General features: G+C 41.6%; 2 protein-coding genes across 6 annotated transcripts in view; one reads left to right on the top strand and one right to left on the bottom strand.

The window, feature by feature from the left end:
• Positions 1–27,532, bottom strand: part of LOC134486440 (uncharacterized) — a 213,532-nt gene that overhangs the window by 45,670 nt on the left and 140,330 nt on the right. The gene's annotated exons all lie outside the window — the stretch shown is intronic.
• Positions 1–27,532, top strand: part of Sirpb3 (signal-regulatory protein beta 3) — a 103,460-nt gene that overhangs the window by 62,647 nt on the left and 13,281 nt on the right. For 3 of the 5 annotated variants that reach the window (XM_087650965.1, NM_001134515.2, XM_087650966.1), the window contains 2 exon segments: positions 17,370–17,681; positions 19,348–19,662. In XM_087650965.1, coding sequence (XP_087507091.1) covers positions 17,651–17,681; positions 19,348–19,662 — 346 coding nt within the window. In that variant the 5' untranslated portion in view covers positions 17,370–17,650. 5 annotated transcript variants of the gene reach the window in all.

Raw genomic sequence — 27,532 nt, 5'->3', positions numbered from 1 at the left:
TGAAAGCTGTGCTAAGAGGAAAACTCATAGCGCTGAGTGCCTGCAGAAAGAAACAGGAAAGAGCATATGTCAGCAGCTTGACAGCACACCTAAAAGCTCTAGAACAAAAAGAAGCAAATACACCCAGGAGGAGTAGAAGGCAGGAAATAATCAAACTCAGAGCTGAAATCAACCAAGTAGAAACAAAAAGGACCATAGAAAGAATCAACAGAACCAAAAGTTGGTTCTTTGAGAAAATCAACAAGATAGATAAACCCTTAGCCAGACTAATGAGAGGACACAGAGAGTGCGTCCAAATTAACAAAATCAGAAATGAAAAGGGAGACATAACAACAGATTCAGAGGAAATTCAAAAAATCATCAGATCTTACTACAAAAACCTATATTCAACAAAACTTGAAAATCTTCAGGAAATGGACAATTTCCTAGATAGATACCAGGTACCGAAGTTAAATCAGGAACAGATAAACCAGTTAAACAACCCCATAACTCCTAAGGAAATAGAAGCAGTCATTAAAGGTCTCCCAACCAAAAAGAGCCCAGGTCCAGACGGGTTTAGTGCAGAATTCTATCAAACCTTCATAGAAGACCTCATACCAATATTATCCAAACTATTGCACAAAATTGAAACAGATGGATCACTACCGAATACCTTCTACGAAGCCACAATTACTCTTATACCTAAACCACACAAAGACACAACAAAGAAAGAGAACTTCAGACCAATTTCCCTTATGAATATCGACGCAAAAATACTCAACAAAATTCTGGCAAACCGAATTCAAGACCACATCAAAACAATCATCCACCATGATCAAGTAGGCTTCATCCCAGGCATGCAGGGATGGTTTAATATACGGAAAACCATCAACGTGATCCATTATATAAACAAACTGAAAGAACAAAACCACATGATCATTTCATTAGATGCTGAGAAAGCATTTGACAAAATTCAACACCCCTTCATGATAAAAGTCCTGGAAAGAATAGGAATTCAAGGCCCATACCTGAACATGGTAAAAGCCATATACAGCAAACCAGTTGCTAACATTAAACTAAATGTAGAGAAACTTGAAGCAATCCCACTAAAATCAGGGAGTAGACAAGGCTGCCCACTCTCTCCCTACTTATTCAATATAGTTCTTGAAGTTCTAGCCAGAGCAATCAGACAAGAAAAGGATGTCAAGGGGATACAGATCGGAAAAGAAGAAGTCAAAATATCACTATTTGCAGATGATATGATAGTATATTTAAGTGATCCCAAAAGTTCCACCAGAGAACTACTAAAGCTGATAAACAACTTCAGCAAAGTGGCTGGGTATAAAATTAACTCAAATAAATCAGTTGCCTTCCTCTATACAAAAGAGAAACAAGACGAGAAAGAAATTAGGGAAACGACACCCTTCATAATAGACCCAAATAATATAAAGTACCTCGGAGTGACTTTAACAAAGCAAGTAAAAGATCTGTACAATAAGAACTTCAAGACACTGAAGAAGGAAATTGAAGAAGACCTCAGAAGATGGAAAGATCTCCCATGCTCATGGATTGGCAGGATTAATTTAGTAAAAATGGCCATTTTGCCAAAAGCGATCTACAGATTCAATGCAATCCCCATCAAAATACCAATCCAATTCTTCAAAGAGTTAGACAGAACAATTTGCAAATTCATCTGGAATAACAAAAAACCCAGGATAGCTAAAGCTATCCTCAACAATGAAAGGACTTCAGGGGGAATCACTATCCCTGAACTCAAGCAGTATTACAGAGCAATAGTGATAAAAACTGCATGGTATTGGTACAGAGACAGACAGATAGACCAATGGAATAGAATTGAAGACCCAGAAATGAACCCACACACATATGGTCACTTGATTTTTGACAAAGGAGCCAAAACCATCAAATGGAAAAAAGATAGCATTTTCAGCAAATGGTGCTGGTTCAACTGGAGGTCAACATGTAGAAGAATGCAGATCGATCCATGCTTATCACCCTGTACAAAGCTTAAGTCCAAGTGGATCAAGGACCTCCACATCAAAGCAGACACACTCAAACTAATAGAAGAAAAACTAGGGAAGCATCTGGAACACATGGGCACTGGAAAAAATTTCCTGAACAAAACACCAATGTCTTACGCTCTAAGATCAAGAATTGACAAATGGGATCTCATAAAACTGCAAAGCTTCTGTAAGGCAAAGGACACTGTGGTTAGGACAAAACGGCAACCAACAGATTGGGAAAAGATCTTTACCAATCCTACAACAGATAGAGGCCTTATATCCAAAATATACAAAGAACTCAAGAAGTTAGACCACAGGGAAACAAATAACCCTATTAAAAAATGGGGCTCAGAGCTAAACAAAGAATTCACAGCTGAGGAATGCCGAATGGCGGAGAAACACCTAAAGAAATGTTCAACATCTTTAGTCATAAGGGAAATGCAAATCAAAACAACCCTGAGATTTCACCTCACACCAGTGAGAATGGCTAAGATCAAAAACTCAGGGGACAACAGATGCTGGCGAGGATGTGGAGAAAGAGGAACACTCCTCCATTGTTGGTGGGATTGCAAACTGGTACAACCATTCTGGAAATCAGTCTGGAGGATCCTCAGAAAATTGGACATTGAACTGCCTGAGGATCCAGCTATACCTCTCTTGGGCATATACCCAAAAGATGCCCCAACATATAAAAAAGACACGTGCTCCACTATGTTCATTGCAGCCTTATTTATAATAGCCAGAAGCTGGAAAGAACCCAGATGCCCTTCAACAGAGGAATGGATACAGAAAATGTGGTACATCTACACAATGGAATATTACTCAGCTATCAAAAACAACGACTTTATGAAATTCGTAGGCAAATGGCTGGAACTGGAAAATATCATCCTGAGTGAGCTAACCCAAACACAGAAAGACATACATGGTATGCACTCACTGATAAGTGGCTATTAGCCCAAATGCTTGAATTACCCTAAATGCCTAGAACAAATGAAACTCAAGACAGATGATCAAAATGTGAATGGTTCACTCCTTCTTTAAAAGGGGAACAAGAATACCCTTGGCAGGGAAGAGAGAGGCAAAGATTAAAACAGAGACTGAATGAACACCCATTCAGAGTCTGCCCCACATGTGGCCCATGCATATACAGCCATCCAATTAGACAAGATGGATGAAGCAAAGAAGTGCAGACTGACAGGAGCCGGATGTAGATCGCTCCTGAGAGACACAGCCAGAATACAGCAAATACAGAGGCGAATACCAGCAGCAAACCACTGAACTGAGAATAGGACCCCCGTTGAAGGAATCAGAGAAAGAACCGGAAGAGCTTGAAGGGGCTCGAGACCCCATATGTACAACAATGCCAAGCAACCAGAGCTTCCAGGGACTAAGCCACTACCTAAAGACTATACATGGACTGACCCTGGACTCTGACCTCATAGGTAGCAATGAATATCCTAGTAAGAGCACCAGTGGAAGGGGAAGCCCTGGGTCCTGCTAAGACTGAACCCCCAGTGAACTAGACTGTTGGGGGGAGGGGGACAATGGGGGGAGGGTGGGGAGGGGAACACCGATAAGAAAGGGGAGGGGGGAGGGGGATGTTTGCCCGGAAACTGGGAAAGGGAATAACACTCGAAATGTATATAAGAAATACTCAAGTTAATAATAAAAAAAAACTTATTCTAAAAGAAAAAAATAACATAAATATAATATATAAATATAAAAAAAAATACTTTGCAAACTAAATTCAAGAAACACATCAAAATGGTCATTCACCAGGATCAAGTAGACTTTATCCAAATGATGTAACTCACCATGGAAACAGACTAAATGACAAAAGCCACAAATCATCTCAGTAGATGGAGAAAAATCCAAAAATCCTTTGACAAATTCCAACATCCCTTCATGATAAAAGTCTTGGAGAGTTTAGGGACACAGGGGGCATCCCTAAACACAGTAACAGCAGTTTACAGCAAGCCCATAGCCAACACCAAATGAGAAGAAACTCACAGCATTTCCAAAATCAGAAACAAGACCAGGTTGGCCACTCTCTCCATACCTATTCAATTCAATACTTGAAGTCTTAGCTAACAGCAGCAAGACAATCGGAGATCAAGAGGATACAGATAGGAAGGGAAGAGGTTAAAGTATCTTTATTTGCAGATGATATGATAACATGTGTAAGTGACCTAAAAATCCCCCCAGGTAATTCCTAAAGCAAAGTAGCAGGATACAAAATTAACAGAGAAAAATCAGAAGCCTTCCTGTACACAAACGACAAATGAACTAATTTAAAAAAAAAAAAGCAGGGAAATAACAGATTGCACAATAATCTGAAAAACATGAAATATTTTGGGACAACTCTAACCAAACAAGTGAGAGACTTGTATGTAAAAACTTTAAGATATTGAAGAGAATAATTGAAAAAGATATCAGAAAATGAAAAGATTTCTGTGCTCATGGCATTGGTGGGATTAATGGAGTTCTGTAGTCCATAACAACTCTAACGTGATTCTTCACAAAACTTGAAAAGACAACTTTCAGCTCCACCTGGAAACACACAAAACCCAGAAGGGCTAAAAGAATCCTGAATAATAAAAGAACCGCCAGAGGTTTCACCATTCCCGATCTTAAATTTTACTACAGAGCTATAGTAATAATAACAGCATGGTACTGGCACAAAAACTGAAGACCCAGAAATAAGTTCACACACCTATGGACACCTGACCTTTTGTGTGTGTGTGTGTGTGTGTGTGTGTGTGTGTGTGTGTGTGTGTGTGTGTGTGTGTCAGAAATAGACACTGAAGTCAGCATCTTCAGCAAGTAGTGGTGATCCAACTGCACAGATGTATGTAGAAGAATGCAAATGGATCACACTTACCACCCATGCAAAGCACAACTCCAAATGGATCAAAGACCTCAGTATAAGGTCAGATAGAAGAGAAGGTGGGAAGTGACCTTGATCTCATTGGCATGAGAAGACTTCCTGCACACTGACAGCGCAGACACAAAGTACAACCATTAATAAATAGGACTTGATGACGCTGAAAAGCTGCTGTGCTGCGGGAGTACGCCATCATCTGGACAAAGCTTCAGGCTACAGACTGGGGAAAGGATTTTTGCCAACACATCTAATAGGAAATTAAGATCCAAAATACACGAAAAACTCAAAACACTGCACATCAAGAAAACAAATAACCGGGCTGGGGATTTAGCTCAGTGGTAGAGCGCTTACCTAGGAAGCGCAAGGCCCTGGGTTCGGTCCCCAGCTCCGAAAAAAAGAACCAAAAAAAAAAAGAAAGAAAAAGAAAACAAATAACCCAATTTTAAGACGGGGTGGGGGACTAAAGAGCGTTCTCAGAGGATAAGCACAGTGGCTGAGAAGCACTTAAGGAAATGCCCTACAGGCTTGTCTATGCCCAATGGAGGCATCGTCTCAATTAGGATTCCCTTCTCTCAGATGACCCTAGGTTGTTCATGTTGACATAAAACCAGTCGGCACAAGTTCATCATCTATAAACCTTTTATAAGACCCAGCTGTAGGGTATTTTCTTAATTAGCAATGGATGTGGGTTTTGTTCTGGCAATTATAACACCACAATGTGGGACCTGGATACGGGTGTCATTTTCTCCAGAGCAATCACTTGAATGGAAGCCAGAAACCCACACTGAGTGCCAACTAACTGGTCTTATTTCCTTAGGCAGATGGCTGTTAAGTTCTTTCAATGGTTCTGGACCTCTCTGTGTTTGGTTGGTGGTCCATTTATTTATTCTGACTTGGTTAATCAAAGATTCTGATTTGATAGATACCACTTTGGCGTGTTTTCAAAGTATTTAGCTGAAAGGGTCTAGTTTGTTTTCTTTGAAGCATTTTGGTCTAGATATTTTGGTTTTGGTTTTTGGTTTTGGATCTCTAAAGGTATTTGAATTTTTGTCCACTTTTGGAACTTCGAAGGCATTTTGCATTAGGTTTTGTTTGTTATGGTTTTCTTTGTCTCTGGAATGTTTTCATTTTTTGTCATTTGGCCTTTCTTTCCTGACACTCTTCCTCAAATACATAATTTCGAGTTATTCTATTGTTTTTCCTATGACCTCGTTAAGCTAAAGACCCTGAAGAGAAGAGGCTCTTGTTCTCTCCCTTACAAAGTGTCCGGGGTGCTGCGGGCATGGAGGAATTTTTACTCACAGACATGGACTAAGGGAAGCCAGAACATTAAGCACAGAGAGTTGTTTCTTCAAGCAAAGGAATGCAAAACCCGTTTTCCAGAAGGCTGGAGTGGCCATGCTTCCTAGCCTGGTGACCTTTGCACAATCTGTGTGGCCAAACACTTTCTGGCACTGGATCCTGTTCCAGCCCCAACCTCATAAACTCTTTTCTTTCCAGTCAATCTATAGAACCCATCTTTATGAAAAGTGTCACATGTACCTTACAAAGAGTTTCAATGTAGTCACCTCTGATCTCGAGCTTACTTTATGTCTCAGAGAGATTTGGGTATGTTTTTCTGTATCTGCAGGACTGATTTAATCATCTCAAGACTGGTCCTCACTAGATTGTGGTGTGTTTAAATACTCCGAAGATAAACAACTCTGGATCAGACTCCCAAAGTTTAAACCAACATTGTCTACTGAGTGGTGCTATGCTGAATTGCCTTTTTGCTTACCATGACTTGGCACTCTGCTGCCCATGGAGGTTGCAGAGACCCTGTGCTGGACAGTCTTATGTCAACTTGATACAAGCTAAAGTCACTTGAGAGGAGGGAATCTCAATTGGGAAAATGCTTCTTTTTTTTTATTTTTTAAAGAGACCAATTTTTTATTTTATTTTATTTTATTTTATTTTATGTGTGTGTGTTAAGATTTATTAATTAATTTCATATATGTGAGTACACTGTCACTATCTTCACACACACCAGAAGAGGGCATCAGATCCCAGTACAGATGGTTGTGAGCCACCATGTGGTTGCTGGGAATTGAACTCAGGACCTCTGGAAGAACAGTCGGTGCTCTTAACCACTGAGCCATCTCTCCAGCCCCCGGGGAAATGCTTCTTAAACCTCTGCTGCCATCGATCCCTCTCTCCCCTTATCTCCTTCAACCGAAGAGCTTCATTTTCCTCCTTTACTACTTTTCCTCGTGAGTGTCTTCTGCCCTCAACCAGCTATTGTGTGCCAAGGTTGCAGAAGAGCTGAGGAGAAGGGCCTTGTGTTCCAGTGAGTACAGTGAGTATGAACGACCTGGGAGACTGTTTCAGAGGACAGCTTGTTGATTGAAATAGTGAGGCTTTCGTATATAGCTTGAGTCAGGGAAAGGGGAGGAAAAAGGACAAGGGAGGACCTGCTGTAGCAGGGGCAGGGGTGGGGCCTTACAAGTGTACCATCACAATTAGCAGACGGCCACACCTGTGATTTCTGAGAAGCCAGTTCTCTGGCGGGGAAACACCACTTAAGATGCTTTATCATGATGAGGTCTTTTGTCTCTATGGAGTTGAGTAAGCCCAAGCCTGATTTGGGTAGAGAGCAGCCCCACTCTTTCTATGCTCTCTGAGAGACGTCTTCGGTATGGGTAATGCTCTACCATCCTTTATCCCACAGCTCCACCTTTCCTTTTTATAATGGGACTGTGTCATCATCTATGTCAGCATAGTCTGTGGGACTAGCTTGATATTGTACCAGAAATTGGTTGACTATGACTTTTGCTATATTAATAGCTTGGCATTTTGTTTGGTTTTTTTGTTTTGTTTTTTGTTTTGTTTTTTGAGAAACTTTATAATATGTGGGGTAAGAAAGAGGAGGGCTCGGATGCCTATGAAGGTCAAGAGCCAGGCAATGAAGGGGCAGGGTCATTGAAGGCCTATTGGGACTTCAAATTGTTGCAAGAGGTGTTGAAGGATCTACTATCTTGTCCAACCAAATCACAATTCATTTATATAGAGATGACATTCCTCCCCCCAGGATGACACAAGTAACCTCCCCCTCTGTTTTGTCCAAAGGTCCAGAGTCCTTCTATTTTTGCAGTACAACTCCAGCAAAAGTGGTCATAGGTTGTGGGACGCCATCCAGGCTATTCTTGGTGGTTGCCATGGATTGATATATTAGCAATATGAACCAAAGTTTTCTGGCCTATATCAATTAATCCAATTATTGGTTTCAGGAAGTAAGGCAGAAGAATGGCTTTGCTTGGCAGAGGACTTTTGCACAAATAGATACGGATGCTAAAAATACTGGTGGTGAGTTAAAAAATCATCTCTCTGCTCTGATGCCAAAGTCATTCCCACAAACAATTAACTGGTCTGAAATAACACAACAGTGTTAAATAAGGCCAAGGAAGACTGCCTGATGTCTATGTCAAGTTTTCAAAAACATTTAAGGAGTACTCAGGAACTCTCCCTAAGAACACTGAGGCTCACAGAAGTGATGTCTGGTTCCTGAAACTTGGCAATGATGTGCTTTGGGGGAAGTGAGGCTTACTTTCATGCTGTAGGTATGTTCCCCAGAATTGCAGCATCCCCTACAAATTAATATTTCCTTCAGGAATAATGGAAATAATAATGGAAAGAGAGGCTCCCTGCCATAGGTAGTAAAAGGGAAGTAAATAAAAGTCATGCCTGAGAATAAGAATATTCCTGAAGGCTCCTACCCAGCAGTATAAGCCAGAGGGACAGCTGCTTGGATGGCAGAGCTGCACACAAGCTGCATGGACGCTCCAGAGTTGCAGGGGTTTGGGACTCATCATCCAGGCTAAGTGGACTTTCTAGTGACACAGCTTCCTTTGAATTAGCACTGGCCCTTCTAAGGAACCCCTCCCCCACACTCATGGCATTCTAATAAAAGCTCATTACGTCACCAAATTGGCCAATAGTACAACCACTACTTTAGGCTGTTGTGAGCTCCTTTCTGGAATGAGTGAATTTTCCGTATTTTTCTCCAAATTGTTAAAAAGTTTTATATAGTCACAGAATCTGTGCCTCTCAAAATTGGTGAATCAGAATGATCAAAGGCACTTGTCTCCTTGAATAAGTAAGATAGTTCACACCATAGGCTTTTAGTACTTTCCGAGCTTCTAGGAGAGGTTTCAGTAACTGGAGAGGCTTCAGAAACTGTAGGTGTTGGCAAATTGGAAAGCTTCTTCCAGATATTTTTAAAAAAATCTTTATATTTCTGTTGCTGTAGAACCACTTCTGTTACCAGAATCTGCATTATTTAGGATTCTCTAGAGAAACAGAACTGATATAATCTATCTATCTCTCTATCTATCTATCTATCTATCTATCTATCTATCTATCTATCTATCCATCCATCAATCCATCCATCCATTTATATATCTATATCTATGATAGCTAGATTCCCTCTCATCTCTCTCTCTCTCTCTCTCTCTCTCTCTCTCTCTCTCTCTCTCTCTCTCTCTCTCTCTCTCTCTTCTCCACCCCCAACAGAAAGTTCAAGAATCCAGTAATTGTTCAGTCCACAAGTCTGAATGTCTCAGCTGGTCTTCGCTATGTGCTGGAATTCTGAAGACGTGGGCTCCATGCCAGTGAAGGGATAGACTTACCAGTGAGAGCAAGCAGGCAAGGCGGCTAAGTTTCCTTCTTCCGTATTCTTTACGTAGGATGCCAGAAGACGGTGTGGCCCAGATTAAAGGTGGATCTTCCCACCTCAAAGATCTGAATTAAAAGTCCATCTTTCCACTTCAAATGATTTAATTAAAAAAATCTCTGATAGGTATACTCAGCCACTTGAGTTCTAGTTAATTCCAAATGTAGTCAGAGTTGACAACCAAGGGTAGCCATCACAAGTCTACAACTTGTCAACTTGACACACAATCATATGCCTTTATGTCATGCTTAGTTTCCAAATGAAAAAAAAAGCAGATCATAATTACTCCTAAAATGGTATAACTATCCCATGTACAATAGTAAAAAATTGTATATTTTACCAGGTCGTTATCACGCTTAACAGGATAAGAACGATCCCATGTACCACTGCAAAGCATCATAAATTTTAGAGTGGGGCAGTGTCTCTTGAGGGACATTCTTCTAGTATCCCAAACTTAAATACGATAGCCAATGATATTCTCTTAATTGATGCTACATTACATGATAAAGAAATCGAAAGAAAACACAAATATCTGTACAAATATATTCTTAACCAAGTATGACAGAAACACAATTCTTGATTCTGCAGCTGGTCACATGGCCTTGGCTGGTAATTTATAACTATCTACCTTTACTATTTAGTCAGTGTTTCCTCTGTCCTTAGCAAGCACCTTAGGAAGTCGTGTCTCTTTTCCTGGAAGAGTGACCCATACCTTTATTCCTAAAGGATGTGTGTCCTTTGTCATCCTGCCAGATTAGGTCATCTGACTCAGCTCCACTATTCCCAACCTTGGAGTCCATGCTGAATCTTTGCTTCTGGGACCTCTTGCCAGAACCCAGGATCCCAAATAGGTTTCTCCTTTACCCAGTTTTCTCCACCTGCCTCCCCTCCCCCAATATTACTCTTCTGGAGGAAGTCCAGACTGGTTTTTTTTTCCATTTTATTTCCCCACTAGGTTGTCTCCTCTCACTTCCCCTCTTTCCTCCTTGATCAGTAGGGCATGAAGATCTAGTTCAGTAAACCTATACCAGACAAGTGAGGACTCACTCTCCCTTGAAGCATCTCTAAAGAGTTACCTTTCTTAGAGTGTTTGCTAAGCTGGGTGATGGTGGTTGGAAGAAAGGGAAAAACATCCACAAAAGTTTCCCTTGCAGGCTGAATCAAGCCTCTGTTCCTTTCCACATTAGCTAAGTGGACACACTGCTGGGGGTGAGGGGCTGGGGCTGGGGAGGGGAAAGAAGGCATGCCTGCCTCATCATCAGTTCTGGGAACACACCTGACAATAAGGGTCTCCTTATTGTTGTAGTGTTTCTTCTATGCACTCAGGGCATGAAGCATCTTTCATGTCAAATTATTTTTCAACAGGGAAAAGATAAAACAGCAATCAAGATAGGAGTTGTACCACCATGGTAGCATAATTGTTTAACATGCATAAAGTCATTAGATCGAGTCCTACTATTACAAAGAAATAAATCAAACAAAAGCTCTCAAAAAAAAAAAAGACCCAGACCATATGTCCAAGTGGAGCACTGAGAATTCAGATACAGCAGAGTAAGGATAGAAAGGAACCAAGGGAGAAGTTTCCTTATCAGGTCAGAGAAACAGGCTGCTATGTCTCCAGTTCGTTTTTTCTGGAGCTTGGTGACTATTAGATGATTTTGAGCAACAGAAAATACCCAGGCAACGTTTATGAACCCAGTTAAGTGGAGACTAAGGGTTAGGCTTTTAAAGCCCATGCTCTCCCTATCTTCATTGTATCTGGTTGTACTTACAAGATTCACTGCATCTGCCTTTCTGGGACTCAGCATCCATTCTATATTTCTAGACGTCCTAGGGCTATAACAGAGTAGACTGGGTGACAGTGATGTCGGTTGAGTGTGTTGGTCCCTCCCGAAAAGAGGAGTCTGAGGATCAGAACATCAGAGATCAGCTCTTTAGAGGTAAGCTCAGCCCCTCCCTAGTCTGGCTTATGGGGTCCCAGAAAACCAGCACCCAGCCAAAGTGGTAAACTTTCTCTGGCTGTGGGCTTGGGGAACGGACAGAGATCTTAGCCAGAATGACTACTTCCTTCACTGTGGCACACATTTCTGCCCAAGCCCTGTAAGTGTGGGCAACTAGGGTGTGTGGGGTAACCCAGATTGGGAAGAAACTAGCCAGAGACTACTGGGCCCACTCAGAGCTTCATCCAGGCTTGTTACCTGGTGCATGTCAGGACTAATGCTTCTTATCATGGATACTACACTGTGGAAGATTCTGGGTCCAGGGCCTCTTTTGGCCACACTTCTGCTGGCATTTGCAGGTGAGTCTTGACAATGGAGAACCTCAGGCATGCAGGAGAGTGCACAGAGGTAGCAAAATCCTGTTCTCAACAGAAAGGCTGTGTCTTAAAGTTCTTCCTGGTCTGATTGTACCTTTTCCATACTATAGACCTTTTAGATAAAGGGAGCTAGTGGGACCTTAGGGATCAGAGGAAGAACATGTGGCATGGAGGTAGGGGCTAGGAGGCCTGGTGACAAGGAAAGAATCTGAGTTCTGTGATGTAAACTCTGGACTCAGTGGCTAATAGGCCTAGAAGTGAGGAGAGAGAGGGGGAGGGGGCAGGGGAGGGGGAGAGGGAGAGGGGGAGGGAGAGGGGGAGGGGAGGGGGAGGGAGAGGGAGAGGGAGAGGGAGAGGGAGAGGGAGAGGGAGAGGGAGAGGGAGAGGGAGAGGGAGAGGGAGAGGGAGAGGGAGAGGGAGAGGGAGAGGGAGAGGGAGAGGGAGAGGGAGAGAATATGAATGGAATAAATCCAACTAACAACTAATGAATCCAGGATCCAAAGTCAGATGTACTGGCAAAGCCTTCTTTAGTCACTGACAGGCTATATGATTTTGAGCAATTGCTAATCATCTTTGCATCCCTGCCCCCTCAAGAAACAGAGACCATAATACTATCCTCCCACTGTTGGGCTGTGGGTAAGACCTATGCTAGAAGTATTTTACAACCCTCAGGAACTATGTTTAGATAAAGCAGAAGGATATATAATCTAAGGTGCCAGAGCCCATGGCTACCTGCTCTGCTCTCTGCCATCTGTCTTTCTTTGTCATGTAGAGCTACTTTTTTAAAAAATTTAATCTTTTTGTTTTTTACACTCCAGATTTTATTCCCCTCCCGCTCCACCCCCAGACTGTTCCACATCCCATATCTCCTCCTTGCCCCTCTGTCTCCATGAGGATGTTCCCACCCTCCTCCACTCCCACCCCACCAGACCTCTAAACTCCCTGGGGCCTCAAGTCTCTTGAGGGTTAGGTGCATCTTCTCTGCCTGAACCCAGACCCAGCAGTTCTCTGCTGTATATGTGTTGGGAGCCCAAATCAGCTAGTGCATGCTGCCTGGTTGGTGGTCCAGTGTCTGAGAGATCTGGCGGGGGTGGGGTTGGGGTTGGGGGTGTTCCAGGTTAATTGCTGGTCCTCCTACAGGGTGGCCCTCCTCCTCAGCTTCCTCCAGCTTTTCCCTAATTCAACCACAGGGGTCAACAGTTTCTGTCTGTTGGTTGGATGCAAATATCTGCATCTGACTCTTTCAGCTGCTTGTTGGGTCTTTCAGAGGGCAGTCATGATAGGTCTCTTTTTGTGAGCACACCATAGCCTCAGTAATAGTGTCAGGTCTTGGGGCCTCCCCTTGAGGTGGATCCCAGTTTGGGCTTGTCACTGGACCTCCTATTCCTTAGGTTCTTCTCCATTTCCATCCCTGCAGTTCTTTCAGACAAGAACAATTATGGGTCAGAGTTTTGACTGTGGGATGGCAACCCCATCCCCCACTTGATGCCCTGTCTTTCTGCTGGAGGTGGGCTCTACAAGTTCCCTCTCCCCACTGTAGGGCGTTTCATCTAAGGTCTCTCCCTCTGAGTCCTGAGAATCTCTCATCTCCCAGGTTTCTGGTACGTTCTGTACCCACCCCCAACCTCCTACCTCCTGAGGTTTTCTGTTTCCATTCTTTTTTGCTGGCCCTCAGGGCTTCACTCCTTTCCCCCACCCAATACCAGATCATGTTCCCCTCTTTCCCCTGCTCCATTCTCTTTCCCTCCCAGGTTCTTCCCTCCCTCCCCCCTTGAGATTGTTTCCTTCTCCCTCCCAAGTAAGACTGAGGTGTCCTCACTTGAGTCCTTCCGTTTTTCTGAATTTTTTGAGTTCTATGGACTGTATCTTGGGTATTCTGTTCTTTTTTCTTTCACTAACATCCACCTATAAGTGAGTACATACCATGCATGTCCTTTTGGGTCTGAGTTATCTCTGGATGACATTTTCTAGTTCTATTCATTTGCCTGCAAAACTTAGGATGTCCTCATTCTTAATAGCTTAGTAGTATTCCATTGTGTAAATGAACCACATTTTCTGTATCCATTCTTCTGTCATGGGACAACTGGCTTGTTTCCAGCTTCTGGCAATCACAAACAAGGCCACTATGAACATAGGTGGAGCATGTGCCCCTGTAGCATAGTGGGCCATCATTTGAGTACCTTCCCAAGATATCTACCTGATATCTTCAGGTAGATCTATTTCCAATTTTCTGAGGAACCTCCAGATTGATTCCCAGAGTGGTGGTACCAGTTTGCAGTACCACCAACAATGGAGGAGTGTTCCTCTTTCTCCACATCCTCGCCAGCATTTGTTGTCACCTAAGGTTTTGATCTTTGCCATATGATTGGTGTAAGGTGGAATCTCAGGGTCGTTTTGATTTGCATTTCTCTGATCTTCTCTGATCACTAAGGACTTTGAACATTTCTTTAGGTGCTTCTCAGACATTCAATATTCCTCTGTTGTAAATTCTCAGTTTAGTTCTATACCCCATTTTTTGATTGGGTTGTTTGGTTTTTTGTTTTTTTGGTTTTTTTTTTTTTTTTTGGCAGTTAGCTTCTTGAGTTCTTTGTATATTTTGGACATTGGTCCTCTATTGGATGTGGGGTTAGTGAAGTTTTTTTTCCCAATCTGTAGGTTGTCGATTTGCTTTATTGACTATGTCCTTTGCCTTACAGAAACTTTCCAGTTTCATGAGGTCCCATTTATCAATTCTTGACCTTAGAGCATGAGCCATTAGAGTTCTTTTTAGGAAATTTCCCCTAGGCCAATGAGTTCAAGGCTCTTTCCCACTTTGACTCCCTTTTGTAAACTGACTTTGAAAGAAGGGTTCTTGTCACTGGGTCCATAGAGTATAACTCAGTCTGAGCACAGTAGGGGTGCAAGGGAAACAGCAAGACTTAAGTAAACCATTGCTTTAAATCTACAAAAATTATCCTTAGATAGGGCAACCATTATTACTCTAGGGGAGAGACTCTATGTTAAAGTAGTGAGGACTTTGTCACAATCGGTACTGCCTGAGCCTGAAGGAAGGAGTTTCTAGGATGGAGGGTGTTCCAGGTTTTGTCTCATCTGCCTTTGTTCTCACTTGGTTTCTTGACCTTAGCCATCCTGATGGGGGTAAGGTATAAATGTAGCTTCATTTGTTGTCTTTTTATAGTCACATGGCTGTGATTATTCACCTCTTCTGTCTGAGGATCACCTCCAGAATTGTGAGTAGGGCTGTTTTGATGGACATGAATTCCTTTAACAGGTTTGTGTGATGGAAAGGCTCTCTTTCTCCTTCAGCTACGGCAGATAGTTTTGCTGGGTATAGTAGTCTAGATTGGCATTTGTGGTCACTTAGAAGTTGAAGAGCATTGCTCAAGGCTTTTAATTTTTTCATTGAAATCAGTGGTCAATATGATGTGATTTCCTTCTTATGTGAGTTGTACTTTTCTCTTTTTGTTCTTGTACCCTCTCCTTGTTCAGTATATTTCATGTTTCAACTATAATATGCACACGAAGTTTTGATTCTGATCTTGTCCATTTGGGCTCTACTGTATATTTCTTGTATCTATGTGGTTGTACCTTTCCTCAGTTTGAATTTTCTCTTATGATCTTGTTGAAGATATGGCCTTTGCCATTGATTTGGGATTCTTCTCTTTCATCTATTTCTATAATTAGAAGGTTTGATCTCTTTTTCTTCCTTCCTTTTCTTTTTTGTTTGTTTAATTGTTTTTGTTTTTTGTTTTTTTTAAGGCAGGATTTCTTTGTGTAGCTCTGGCTATCCTAGAACTTGCTCTGTAGACCAGGCTGGTCTAACTCACAGGGAACCATCTGCTTCTGCCTAAGTGCTGGGATAAAAGGTGTGTGCTACTACCACTTGGTGAAGAATTTTTATGTTGTTCCATAAATTCTGAATGTTCTTTTAATGTGTTTTTAATTTCTATAACTATATTTACTTGAGTGGTTCAATTGCTCTACTTTACTCCCAAAATATGATATTTTATCTTCTACACAATCCATCCTATTTGTAAGACTTTCTCCCGAGTTTTCTAATTGTGTTATTGATTATTTAATTCTATCTTCACTACGGCTTAAGTTCTCAATATTTCTGTCTTCACCAAATTCTGGATTTTGTTTCTTATTTCATTCACCTATAGATATTTTCTTACACATTTATTGTTTTCCGCTTCAAATTCACTGATCTGTGTCTTTGTGCCTTCCTTAAATTTCATGACTTATTTAATAAAGTTTTTTGATTCTTTTAAGTTCTGTGTTATGGGGTTCATCTAAGTAATTCACAGTGGAGTAAATTTATGTGGGTCTGGCAGGTTTGAAGAGATAGGCAGACTTTCATGTCCTTTCATATTTTTTGTTTTTGTGATGTGTCATAGGCATGTGGACTTCTTTTTCGATTGGGTGTCTTCAGATTGGATCAGTGCAGGGACTGAGCAAATGGAGAGAGGCCAGGAATATCTGGTATATGATCTACTCATTTAGAGTTAGGCCTGGGAACAAGGTGATGGGGCAGGGTATGTGCGAGTCAGGGGAACCCAGCAGGCAATGGCTGTATGTGAGGTGAGTGTCCAGTGACATGACTGTAATTGTAGACATAACACAGGGGCAGGTGGGGGTGAGAGGATGCACTAGGCAAGTAGGGTATCTGAGGTGTGTCCCTGGAGTTAGTGGAGATTATCAGTTATGTGTGTGTGAGAGAGAATTAAGTACGCAAAGGTGAGGCTTGGCCTGCACATCCAGAACTAAGCCTTCGAGTATGGACATGGTGCAGGAGTAGGTGTGGGTCAGAAGAACCCAGCAGGAAATGATTGTGCAAGCTACACTCTCAGAATTAGGCCTGCACTTGTGGGAAGCAAAGTTGCAGTCTTGTAGTAGAACTTCTGTTTTCTTAAGCCTCCTAAAGGCCTGTTGCCTGAGCATCCAAAGAGTGGGTCGCATGGTCCATTTATTTGGTATATGCCCAAGCATTACACACTCTCTCTCCTTAGTCCCTAAATGTCATATTACTGTGTCCTCTTCCATAGTGATTTATATTCATTCTTTAGTTTTTATGTTTTAGTTCAAAATGTCCTGTTTTGACTGTCCTTTTAGAATGACTCCTCATTTTTCTATCTGTGTATATTTTGAGTCTCCTGAGTACATCCACTCTCCCATAGAAGTCATGTTTTGTTTGCTGTTTGCTTGTTATGGTCCATTTGCACTCCCTCCTCAAAGTCAGATACACAGGTAGTATATGCTCCCTTAGCATGGGTGCAATGGAATGCATCTTGACTTGAGAGAGCCATTGCTCTAAGTCTCTGAAAGGCTGACTTCAGGAAAAAGGACAGTTCTCATTTTCTCTAGGACAAGCCTTGGGAGGGTCAGCACGCTTTTGTATACTGTTTCCTCCAACCCTGAGAAGGTCTCCATAACTGTTTGTCGTATATTCTTTTGTTTCAGTTGGGAAGCCTTTCATCTCACTGAAAGGCCCAGATCACAGGGTAACTTCTTCTAATTTAGTGCAGTTTCTCTGTACTGCTGGCCCTTTCAGCTCCAGAAACCTCAGTGTCAGCTGGTTGAAGAACAGCAATGAACATCCAGCCTCAGCCCCACAACTGGTGCCAGTCAACAATCACTCTTACTCTGTCACAAGCAAGGCATGGGTGGCCTTGACCAAGCAAGATATCTTGTCTCAGATCACCTGTAAAGTCACCCATGGAGACATTGATGAGCCCCTAAGAATGACCATTAATCTTTCTCAAGTGGTCAGAGGTGAGTGAACAGTGAAATACATGTTGGGGCCCACTGGAGGCTTGGAGGGCTTTCCCAAAGCCCTATTTTACAAATGGGGAACAGAAATTGATCATTGTCAGCCTTGAACACATGAATATGGATTAAAAGTACAGCCTTCAGGGTTGGGGATTTAGCTCAGTGGTATAGCGCTTGCCTAGGAAGCGCAAGGCCCTGGATTCAGTCCCCAGCTCTGAAAAAAAGAACCAAGAAAAAAAAAAAAGTACAGCCTTCATGGGCTGCCCTGGGCTTTGATCTTAGCTTGTCATAGGCTGCAGAATATTAGCCTTGTGTCTTAAATATTCTGTGCCTCAGTTTTCTCCCACCCGCCAAAAATGGAATGAAACCAACACTTACTTTGTAAGTCTCCTCTGAAGATAAAATCAGTTGTTCCTTCTAAAATGCCAAGAATTATGCCTAATACATTGTAAGATGTTTAGGACTGTTTGACTTTGCAATTATTTGGCCCTGGTGTTCCTCTCTGAACATATGTGTCCTATTTATATCATTGCTAGTGTTTTAAATTTTCTAAATATTTATTATTGGTTGGACCTGGTGGTATCAAGCACGTAATCTCAGCTCCTTGGGAAGCTGAGACGGAAATATAACAATTTCCAGACCTGTGAGGTTATGATTGAGTTCAAGCTTAGCCTGAGCAATTTAGTGAAACAAAACAAAACAAACAAAATAAGCAAAAGAGGGCTGAGGATGCACTTCAGTGGTGGAGTGCTTGTCTTCTTTCTCCCTCCTCACCCTTGGAGCTGAGGACCAAACCCAGGATCTTGTGTTTGCTAGGCAAGCGCTTTACCACTGAGCTAAATCCCCAACCCCATCTCCCCCACCCCCGAGTGTTTGTCTTCTATGAATAAGGTCCTGAGTTCTGGGAAACCTTAAGTATTGAGTAAAAATATTATTCAATATTTTATCACTCAATGTATAACGAGTGCTGTAGGTACTATGATTATAGAGTCCTTATTCTTGTGGGGCAATTCACCTTAATAATTCTTGCAATCATACATCACGATATGTATGAATATTTAAAACTCAGATCAGATTAGGCATCCATGTGTCTCCAGCTATATTTCATGAATATTTATGCTTGTCCCTATTTGTCTTACATGAAACATATAACAAATTGCTTATTTATAAAAAAAAAAAAAAAACAAGTGAACTCATGATCTCTCTTCACCCATGAACTCAGAGTAGCTGAACAGGAATTGCACAAGATCAAGCCACTTGACATTTAAGCATGAAATGAAGGTCTCCAGAAGCCTCTGCCTCATAGCTGTAGAGCTCTGGACAGCTTGACTTTGGTGGAATGAGAGTGAGTTTTCTTGAAGGGCATGGACCTGGTAGGTCAAGCATGCTCCAGTATCCCATATTCATGAGGATATGGGCAGCACAAGTTAGACTGGCTGGATTATAAGACAAGAAAAGAGGGGCTGAAGAAATGTCTTAGTGGAGGCAGAAGGATATGAGGTTCAGGATCATCCTGGCTATATAATGAGTCCAAGGTCACCTTGGAATTCTAGGGACCCCAGGAATCAACCAATCAACCAATCAAAAATCAATCAATCAATAGACCCTAGGACAGGTAAATAAGTGAATGCTAAGTTTTTTCCTAGGCTTACTTGTTGTTCCTGTCTAGTTACCCCCACACTGAAGATCACCACTGAGCCCCCGGAGATCCAAGATCATGCACATCAGAGAGTGAACCTGACTTGCCATGTAAGCAACTTCTATCCCCAAAACATGCGCCTCATCTGGGCTAAGAATGGACACAAGATCCTGACTGTGGAGCATACTCAGGCCACCAGAAACTCCGATGGGACTTACTCTGTACAGCACACATTACAGGAAGATGCCATATTGAATGAGACTAACTTTATCTGCTGGGTGATCCAGGATGACCAGCCTCCAGTTAGGGACAGCATCACCCTGGGAACCCCCAGGAAGGTCAGAGGTATGTGCTTTGTTTCCTTCCTGTCCTCGGGGCATTGCGATCAAAGGGCTAGAGACTAAGGGAATCCCTGAGTGAAGTTGAGAAAGGAGGCCCACTCCCAGTGAGGATGCTCTCGTCGAGCCACCCCCATGCACGCCCCTTCTTCCAGATACTTCCACAAATAGATGAGTCTCCTTTGCTGCCCTTATCATACTGAAAGTTTTTCTCCTTAACCCCTGTTTGCAAGAAGTTGCCACAGTTAAGGGCAGTTGAGCTCCAAATAATTTCTGGGAAGGCAATTAATAAAGACAGTGAATTCACCTGGATGTTTCTAGAAATCAACTTTGAAGAGACCTAGAATTATTGACCCCCTTAGCTAGGAAAAAGAGTTACACAAGATGGGTGTGACTCCCCCTTGTTACCTCCTTCTCTCTCCTCATTTTCCTTTTTTTTTTCTATGCACACGTGCTCCTGATGGTAACTTCTGTTTCGACCCCATTTCACACGTTCATGATTTGTACTATTTCTCCCACAAGAGGGCACTGTGACATTGCAATCCAGAACTACCTTGTTTCTCTGATCAGCTATGCTTCATACTCTGACATGTTGGTGCAGGTGCACAGTCAGGGACAGATAAAATAATAGGTCAGGCATAGGCAAGCCAGGGGTAAGACAGCAAGTGGGATTTTCCTTACAGTGCATGTAGGCTCTGGGTAGCTTTGAGAGAAAGGATGGAGATGCCAGGCAACCAAACAGCCCACTCTCATAGCAAGCCTCCAATTGTTTTGTATCTAACCCTCTTCTGGTTGCTGTAAGAATTCTCAGAGGTAATAATCCCACTCACTTTTACACCTCTTTGGGTTCTATTTTTGTTGTCCAGTAGAAATAAGGAAACTGTCCCACCAATGGGACACACACACCTGGGTGGTAAACTCCAGATGGATGTGTGCCTTTTGATGGGAAGCAAGTTGTATAATTTAAAATTTTTTTCATTATTATGTGAGATTGCATACATGACTGCCGCATTTACATCATTTCCACTCCACACTCCTCCCCCAGCTCCTCCCATGCCCCCCATTCCCTTCCAACTTCACAATCTCTTCATTACCGTCACACATTTATGTATACATATATAAATGCGACCTGCTAATTAATTCATACTATGGTTCTCCTTTTCTGTCTTATTTTTCTCCTACCTGCACTTGAGGATGGAACTCATGACAGCATGACATCGACAGTGCCAGACACCACAGGGTCTTCTGGGCGCTCTCTCTCTCTCTCTCTCTCTCTCTCTCTCTCTCTCTCCCTCTCTCCCTCTCTCCCTCTCCACCAAGGCCTCTTTCTATTTGATATTAACATGTCTTTGTAACTATACCTTCGCAAGCTTTCCCAACTCCCTTCCCTCAGCACACTGACTCCTAAGTACATCTACTCACATGCCTGATCTGCTTGGTTAGTATCCTCAGAGAACTCACTGCATATCACCCATGGAGCCCTTACTGCATATCACCCATGGAGCCCTTACTGCATATCACCCACGGAGCCCTTACTGCATAGAAATGTTTCCACTGATTGTTATCTCACACTTTGAGAGCTGGAAGGTGGCAGAGACTCTGATATGAGTGACAGCCAGAAGCACTAGGCTTACAATGCAGCTGTCAGATTACAAACTAAACATGGTGTTTCTGTGTGTCTCTCTTTGTCATCTGAGAATGCAGACTTCAGCATTGTCACAAACCCTATTGGAAGGTATTTACTTTTCTTGAAATGTCACATCTCTCTATGCTGTTCAGCTCCCACAATCAAGCACTTAAACTTCAGTGATGGCTAAGAACCCAGGCCTGTGGCTTTACAGTGTAGGTTCCTCTTCTGCGTGTCTCCCTCCTCAGCTCCTGGAGGAAGAACAGGTTTATGTTTGAATTTGGCAAGACTTTGCAGTTGAATGGATCAGTGCCAACCTGCAGGATCAGTGTGTTCAATGCCTATCTGTGTGACCCCAGGTAAAGCTGCTTCCTTTTAAATTTGTCCCATCAATCAATGAGAGTCGCCAAGTGTTCTCTTCCTTGTCTCCTGCATGCTGTCTGAACACCAGGACAGCTTTTGCAATGATTATTTCAAGTTTACATGCCCCAGAGCTGGGCTGAAAGCAAGAAAGTATTAAAAATCCCTGAGGAATACAGAGCTAACTCAGAGATGTAGCCCTTTTTGTTAGGGAAATATAGAAAGGCATATATAGATTTTCATAAGTTGATTTTGTATTGTGCCATTTTTCTGACTGTTAACAATTTCTAGATGCTTTCTGATGGATCTTTGGGATCTATTATGTATGAATTTGTAAATGATCTTCAGGACAAAACTCGTTTGCTGATCTCAATAGGTGCAGAAAAGGCCTTTGTCGAAATTCAATATTATTTTAGTTATAGAAGGATTTTATCATTTAGTATCATCTGCAAATAGGGATAATGCGACTTACTTTCCTACTTTAACCTTTTATTTGTGTCTCCTGTTTTATTGCTCTAGCTAGTACTCCAACCACTATATTGCGAGGGTGGGGAGAGGGAACAGCCCTACATAGTTACTGATTTTAACAAAACTGCTTCATGCTCTTCTCCATTTCAGATGATGTTGGCTGTGGGTTTGTCACGTATTGTCTTTACTTTCGTTGATTTATGCTCCCTGATGTCTTTCTATAACTTATACCATGAATGCATATTGAATTCTTGCTAAAAGACCCTTTCTGTATCTATGGAAACAAGCATATGATTTTTGTCTTGAAGTCCATTTATATGACTTATTAAAAAGAATGGATATGACTTAGATACCCATCCTTGCATGTCCAGGAGAGAGACAACTTGGTAGTGGTGGGTGATTTTTTAAATACATACCCACATTCAGTTTGCAAGTAATTCATTGAGGAAATACGCATCTATGTTCATCATGTACATGGGCCTGCAGTTTTTTTTTAATTTATTTATTTATTCACCTTACAACATAATATCAGCCCTTCCTCTCCTCCGAGCACCCCCTCATGCAAGTCCTCCCCCTACTCCACCTTCCTCTTTTCTTTTCAGAAGGGGAAGCCCCCACCCAAGTGTCAACTACCCCCCTGCACATTAATTCACTGCAGGACTAGGCACATCCACTCCCACTGAGGTCAGACAAGGCTGCCCATTTAGGGGTGCCAGGCAGACTGGCAACAGGCTCAAAGACAACCCCTGCCCCAGTTGTTGGGGGACCATGAAGATCAAGTTGCTCACCTGCTAAATATGTGCAGGAGGACCAGGTCCAGCCCACACTAGCTCTTTGGTTCATGATTCAGTCTTTGGAAGCCCACAAAAGTCCAGGTTAGTTGACTCTATTGGTCTTCCTGTGGAGTCCTTGTCCTCTTTGGGTTCCTCAATTTTTTTCCCAACTCTTCCATAAGATTCCCCAAGCTCCATATAATGTTTGGGTATGAGTCTCTGTATCTGTTTCAGTCAGCTGCTGGGTGGAGCCTCTCAGAGGACAGTTATGTTAGGCTCTTGTCTGTCTGCAAGCATAACAGAGTATCAGAGATTGGTTCTTGCCCATGAGATGGGTCTCAATTTGGGGCAGTCATTGGTTGGCCTTTCTTTCAATCTCTGCTCTGTCCTTTCCTGCACATCTTTCAGGCAGGACACATTTTGGGTCAAAGGCTTTGTGGGTAGGTTGATGTCCTTATCCTTCTACTGGGAGTTCTGCCTGGCTAAGAGAAGTGGCCACTTCAGGATCCATATCCCTCAGCTAGGAATAACCTCCATATACCTTCTGGGGCCTCTCCCCAACACAGGTTTCTGGCATATCCTAGAGATTGCCTCTTTCCTCAGGCAATATCCCTTCTCTCTCCCCAGCTCTCCCTACATATGATCCACCCCCACTCTGATCCCTTCTCTGTCTCCTCTTCTGCTCAGTTCCCTCCTTCCATCAACCTCTGACATTTATTTTGTTTCCCCATCTGTGAAAGATTTGACCATCCTTCCTTGTGTCCTCCTTGTTATTTGGTTTCTTTGGATAGGCAGATTATAGCGTGGTTTTCATATGTATTATAGTTAATATCCATTTATAAGTGAGTACATACCATACATGTCCTTTGGCTCTGAGATACCTCATTTAGGATGGTGTCAGGAGCCATAATGGGACAAACTAATAACTAGCACGTGATCTTCCTGAGATGGCCTGCTTCAGATTGTTATATAACCTGCAACAGGTTTACTCTTATATGGCAAGGTCATAGGAGAATTCATTTTAGGAAAGATTACTGTTATTTATATGCTTTTCCTGTTATTATTAAACATATATAACAATCACTAAGTAATAGCCCACACCTTTAGAGCAGATCTCTACAGATCTACAAAGACATACTGTCTTGAAGACAGATAGACAAAGAGATGACTTCTTAAGTCTTAATGATGATCCTATAAGAATTCCTAAAATTATATATCAATGATTAAGTTCTTTTATAGTGGGACTGCTATTAGGTCATTTTCTGATAGTCAAAACTGCAATGAGAAGTCTGCCAGTCTCCCAAGTGTCACCAGTTAATTGCTTCTGGATAGTAACCAGACTTTCTCCTACTCAGAGCACTTTCCAAGAGGTTGTAAAACAATTAACCAAAGATCTTAAAAAGGGAACAACGATTTAGGACAGAAGATAAAATATTGACTGGGTTTATCTATTCAAAGCTTCACTAATGACTTAGTTATGGCTTTAAACCTTCAGTTAACCTGTGGAGCTGTGACAGGTGATGGATGTTTAGCCAGATAATTACTCCTAATGGATATGCATGTAAACTTCTATTTCAATTTATGATTTGATTTTTGTGTGTGAACTTGTGATAGACTTTTTAACGTGTGATCATGTATTCTGAAAGATGTATAAGTACTGAGGACAAAGAGATGAGAATTTTTCCCTTTTTTAGAATTTTTTCCCTTTCCCAACTTACAAGAATTCCCACCCACCCCCACTCCCACTTAGGATCTTTCCGCTTTTCCCCTTAGATAGCTTTCATAGGAAATGTTGCAACTTAGTAATAAACACCATAATCACTTTTCAAAGTGTCCCTTTTTCTTCCTGTGACTTCCAAATAGCATGCCAGGAAGTTCCCGCTGAGGTAGTACAAAGGCTATTTAGTTAATCCTTTGCTGTTTTAGGAAGAGGTGCTAAGTGCCAGAGACTGCAGTTTCTGGCCTCAGAGAACACAGAAAGGTAGGTCAGTTACAGTAGCATAAAAACTTAGATTTAGATAAGTAAACTTTTTATTATACAGCAACCCTAAATATTTTGTAAGACAAAGTCTTACTCCTGAATCTCTTAAGAAAAAGTCATACCCTCTGCTGACACACTTCCCCCTCCCCTGCCTCAAGAAGAACCAACAAGAAAGAAGACCCCCACCAGGGATGGCCCCAGCAGGATGATATTTTCTAGTTCCATCCATTTGCCTGCAAAATTAATGATGTCCTTGTTTTTAATGGCTGAGTAGTATTCCACTGTGTAATTATACCACATTTTCCGTATTCATTCTTTAGTTAAGATATGTCTAGGTGGTTTCCAGTTTCTGATTATTACAGATAAAGTGGTGATGAACATAACTAAGCAAGTGTCCTCGTGGGATGGTGGAGCACCTTTGGGTTATATGCCCAGGAGTGGTATAGCTGTGTCTTGATGTAGAAATATTCTCAATCTTCCAAGAAACTGCCAAATTAATTTCCAGAGTGGTTGTACCAGCTTGTACTCCCATTAGCAATGGAGGAGTGTTCCTGCCCCACATCCTTGCCAGAATGTGTTGTCCTTTGAGTTTTTAATCTTAGCCATTCTGACGGGTGTACAGTGAAATCTCAGGATTGTTTTGATTTGCATTTCTCTGATGACTTAGGATGTTGAACATTTCGGGTGCTTCTTGGCTATTTGATGTTCCTCTGTTGAGAATTCTCTGTTTAGCTCTGTACCCTATATTTTGATTGGGTTATTTGGATTGTTGATGTGTAACTTCTTGAGTTCTTTATGCATTTTGGATATTAGCATAACTTCTTGAGTTCTTTATGCATTTTGGATATTAGCCCTCTGATGGATGTAGGGTTGGTGATCTTTTCCCAATCTATAGGCTGTCATTTTGCTCCAATGACAGTGCCCTTTGACTTACACAGAAGCTTTTCAATTTCATGAAGTCCCATTTATTACTTCTTGACCTTAGTGGAAGAGCCATTGGTGTTCTGTTCAGGAAGTTGTCTCTTGCACCAATGAGTTCAAGGCTATTTTCTACTTTCTGTTTTATTAGATTAAGTGTGTCTGGTTTTACATTGAGATTTTTGATCCATTTGGACTTGAGTTTTGCGCAGGGTGATAAATATTGATCTATTTGCATTCTTCTTCCTGCTGACGTCCAGTTAGACCGGTGCCAATTGTTAAAGATGCTTTCCATTTCCATTGCATAGTTTTAGCTTCTTTGTCAAAAACTCAAGTTTCCATAGGTGTGTGGGTTCATTTCTGGGTCTTCAATTCAATTCCACTGATCCACCTGTCTGGTTCTGTACCAATACCATGCAACTTTTTAAAAGTTAATTTTTATTTATTTATTTTATTGGATATTTTTATTTACATTTCCAATGTTATTCTCTTTCCTGGTTTCCTGTACATAAGTCCCCTTTCCCATTCCCTCCCCCGCTTCTTCTGTAAGGGACCATGCAACTTTTATTACTATTGCTCTGTAGTACAGCTTGAAGTCAGGAAGAGTGATACCTCCAATAGTTCTTTTATTGATTAGGATCATTTTAGCTATCCCAGGTTTTTTGGTTTTCCATATAAAACTGAGAATTGTTCTTTCAAGATCTGTGAAGAATTGTGTTGGAATTTTGATGGGGATTGCATTGGATCTGTAGATTTCTTTTGGTAAGATGGCCATTTTCACTATGTTAGTCCTACCAATCCATGAACAATGGAAATCTTTCCATCTTCTGATTGATATTTTCCTCAACTTCTTTCTTTAGAGACCTGAGGTTCTTATCATATAGGTTTTTCACTTGCTTGGTTAGAGTTACAACAAGGTGTTTTGTGTGATTTGTGGCTATTGTAAAGGATACTGTTTCCCCAATTTCTTTCTCAGCCCATTTATCATTTGTATAAATAAGAAGGGCTTCTGGTTTCATTGTATTAATTTTATATCCAGGATCACTTATGTATAGTATTATATCATCTGTGAATAGCAATACTATGACTTCTTTCCATTTTGTATCCCCTTGATCTCCTTTAGTTGTCTCATTGCTCTAGCTAAAACTTTTAAGTACTATATTGAAGAGATGTGGAGAGAGTGGACCAACTTGTCTTGCCCCTGAATTTAGTAGAAATGCTTTAAGTTTCTATCTATCCAATTTGATGATCACTATTGGCTTGCTATAAATTGCCTTTATTGTGTTTAGCTATATACCTGTATTCCTGCTCTCTCCAAGATATTTACCATGAAGGGATGTTGGATTTTGTCAAATGCTTTTCCTGCATAACAAAGTAAGATGATCTGTGTGTGTGTGTGTGTGTGTTTTTTATTTCAGTTTGTTTATATGGTGGGTTACCCTGATCAATATTTGCATATTCAACCACCCTTGCATCCCTGGGATTAAGCCTACTTGATTATGGCGCATATGTTCTTAAATTTGGTTTGCAAGTATTTTATTGAGTATTTTTGCATCAGTGGTCATAAGGGAGATTGGTCTGAAATTCTCTTTGTTGAGTCTTTGTGTGATTTAGGTATCAGAGTGACTGTGACCTCATAGAATGAGTTTCCTTCTGTTTCCATTTTGTGAAATAATTTGAGGAGGACTGGCATTAGGTCTTCTTTGAAAATCTATTATAATTCTGTGCTAAAACCATCTGGCCCAGGGCT

Source organism: Rattus norvegicus, chromosome 3, assembly GCF_021556685.1.
Source record: "Rattus norvegicus strain SHRSP/BbbUtx chromosome 3, alternate assembly SHRSP_T2T, whole genome shotgun sequence".
NCBI lineage: Eukaryota > Metazoa > Chordata > Mammalia > Rodentia > Muridae > Rattus > Rattus norvegicus.
The sequence above is the reverse complement of the archived record's forward strand: the minus strand, read 5'-3'. Positions and strand labels throughout refer to the sequence as shown.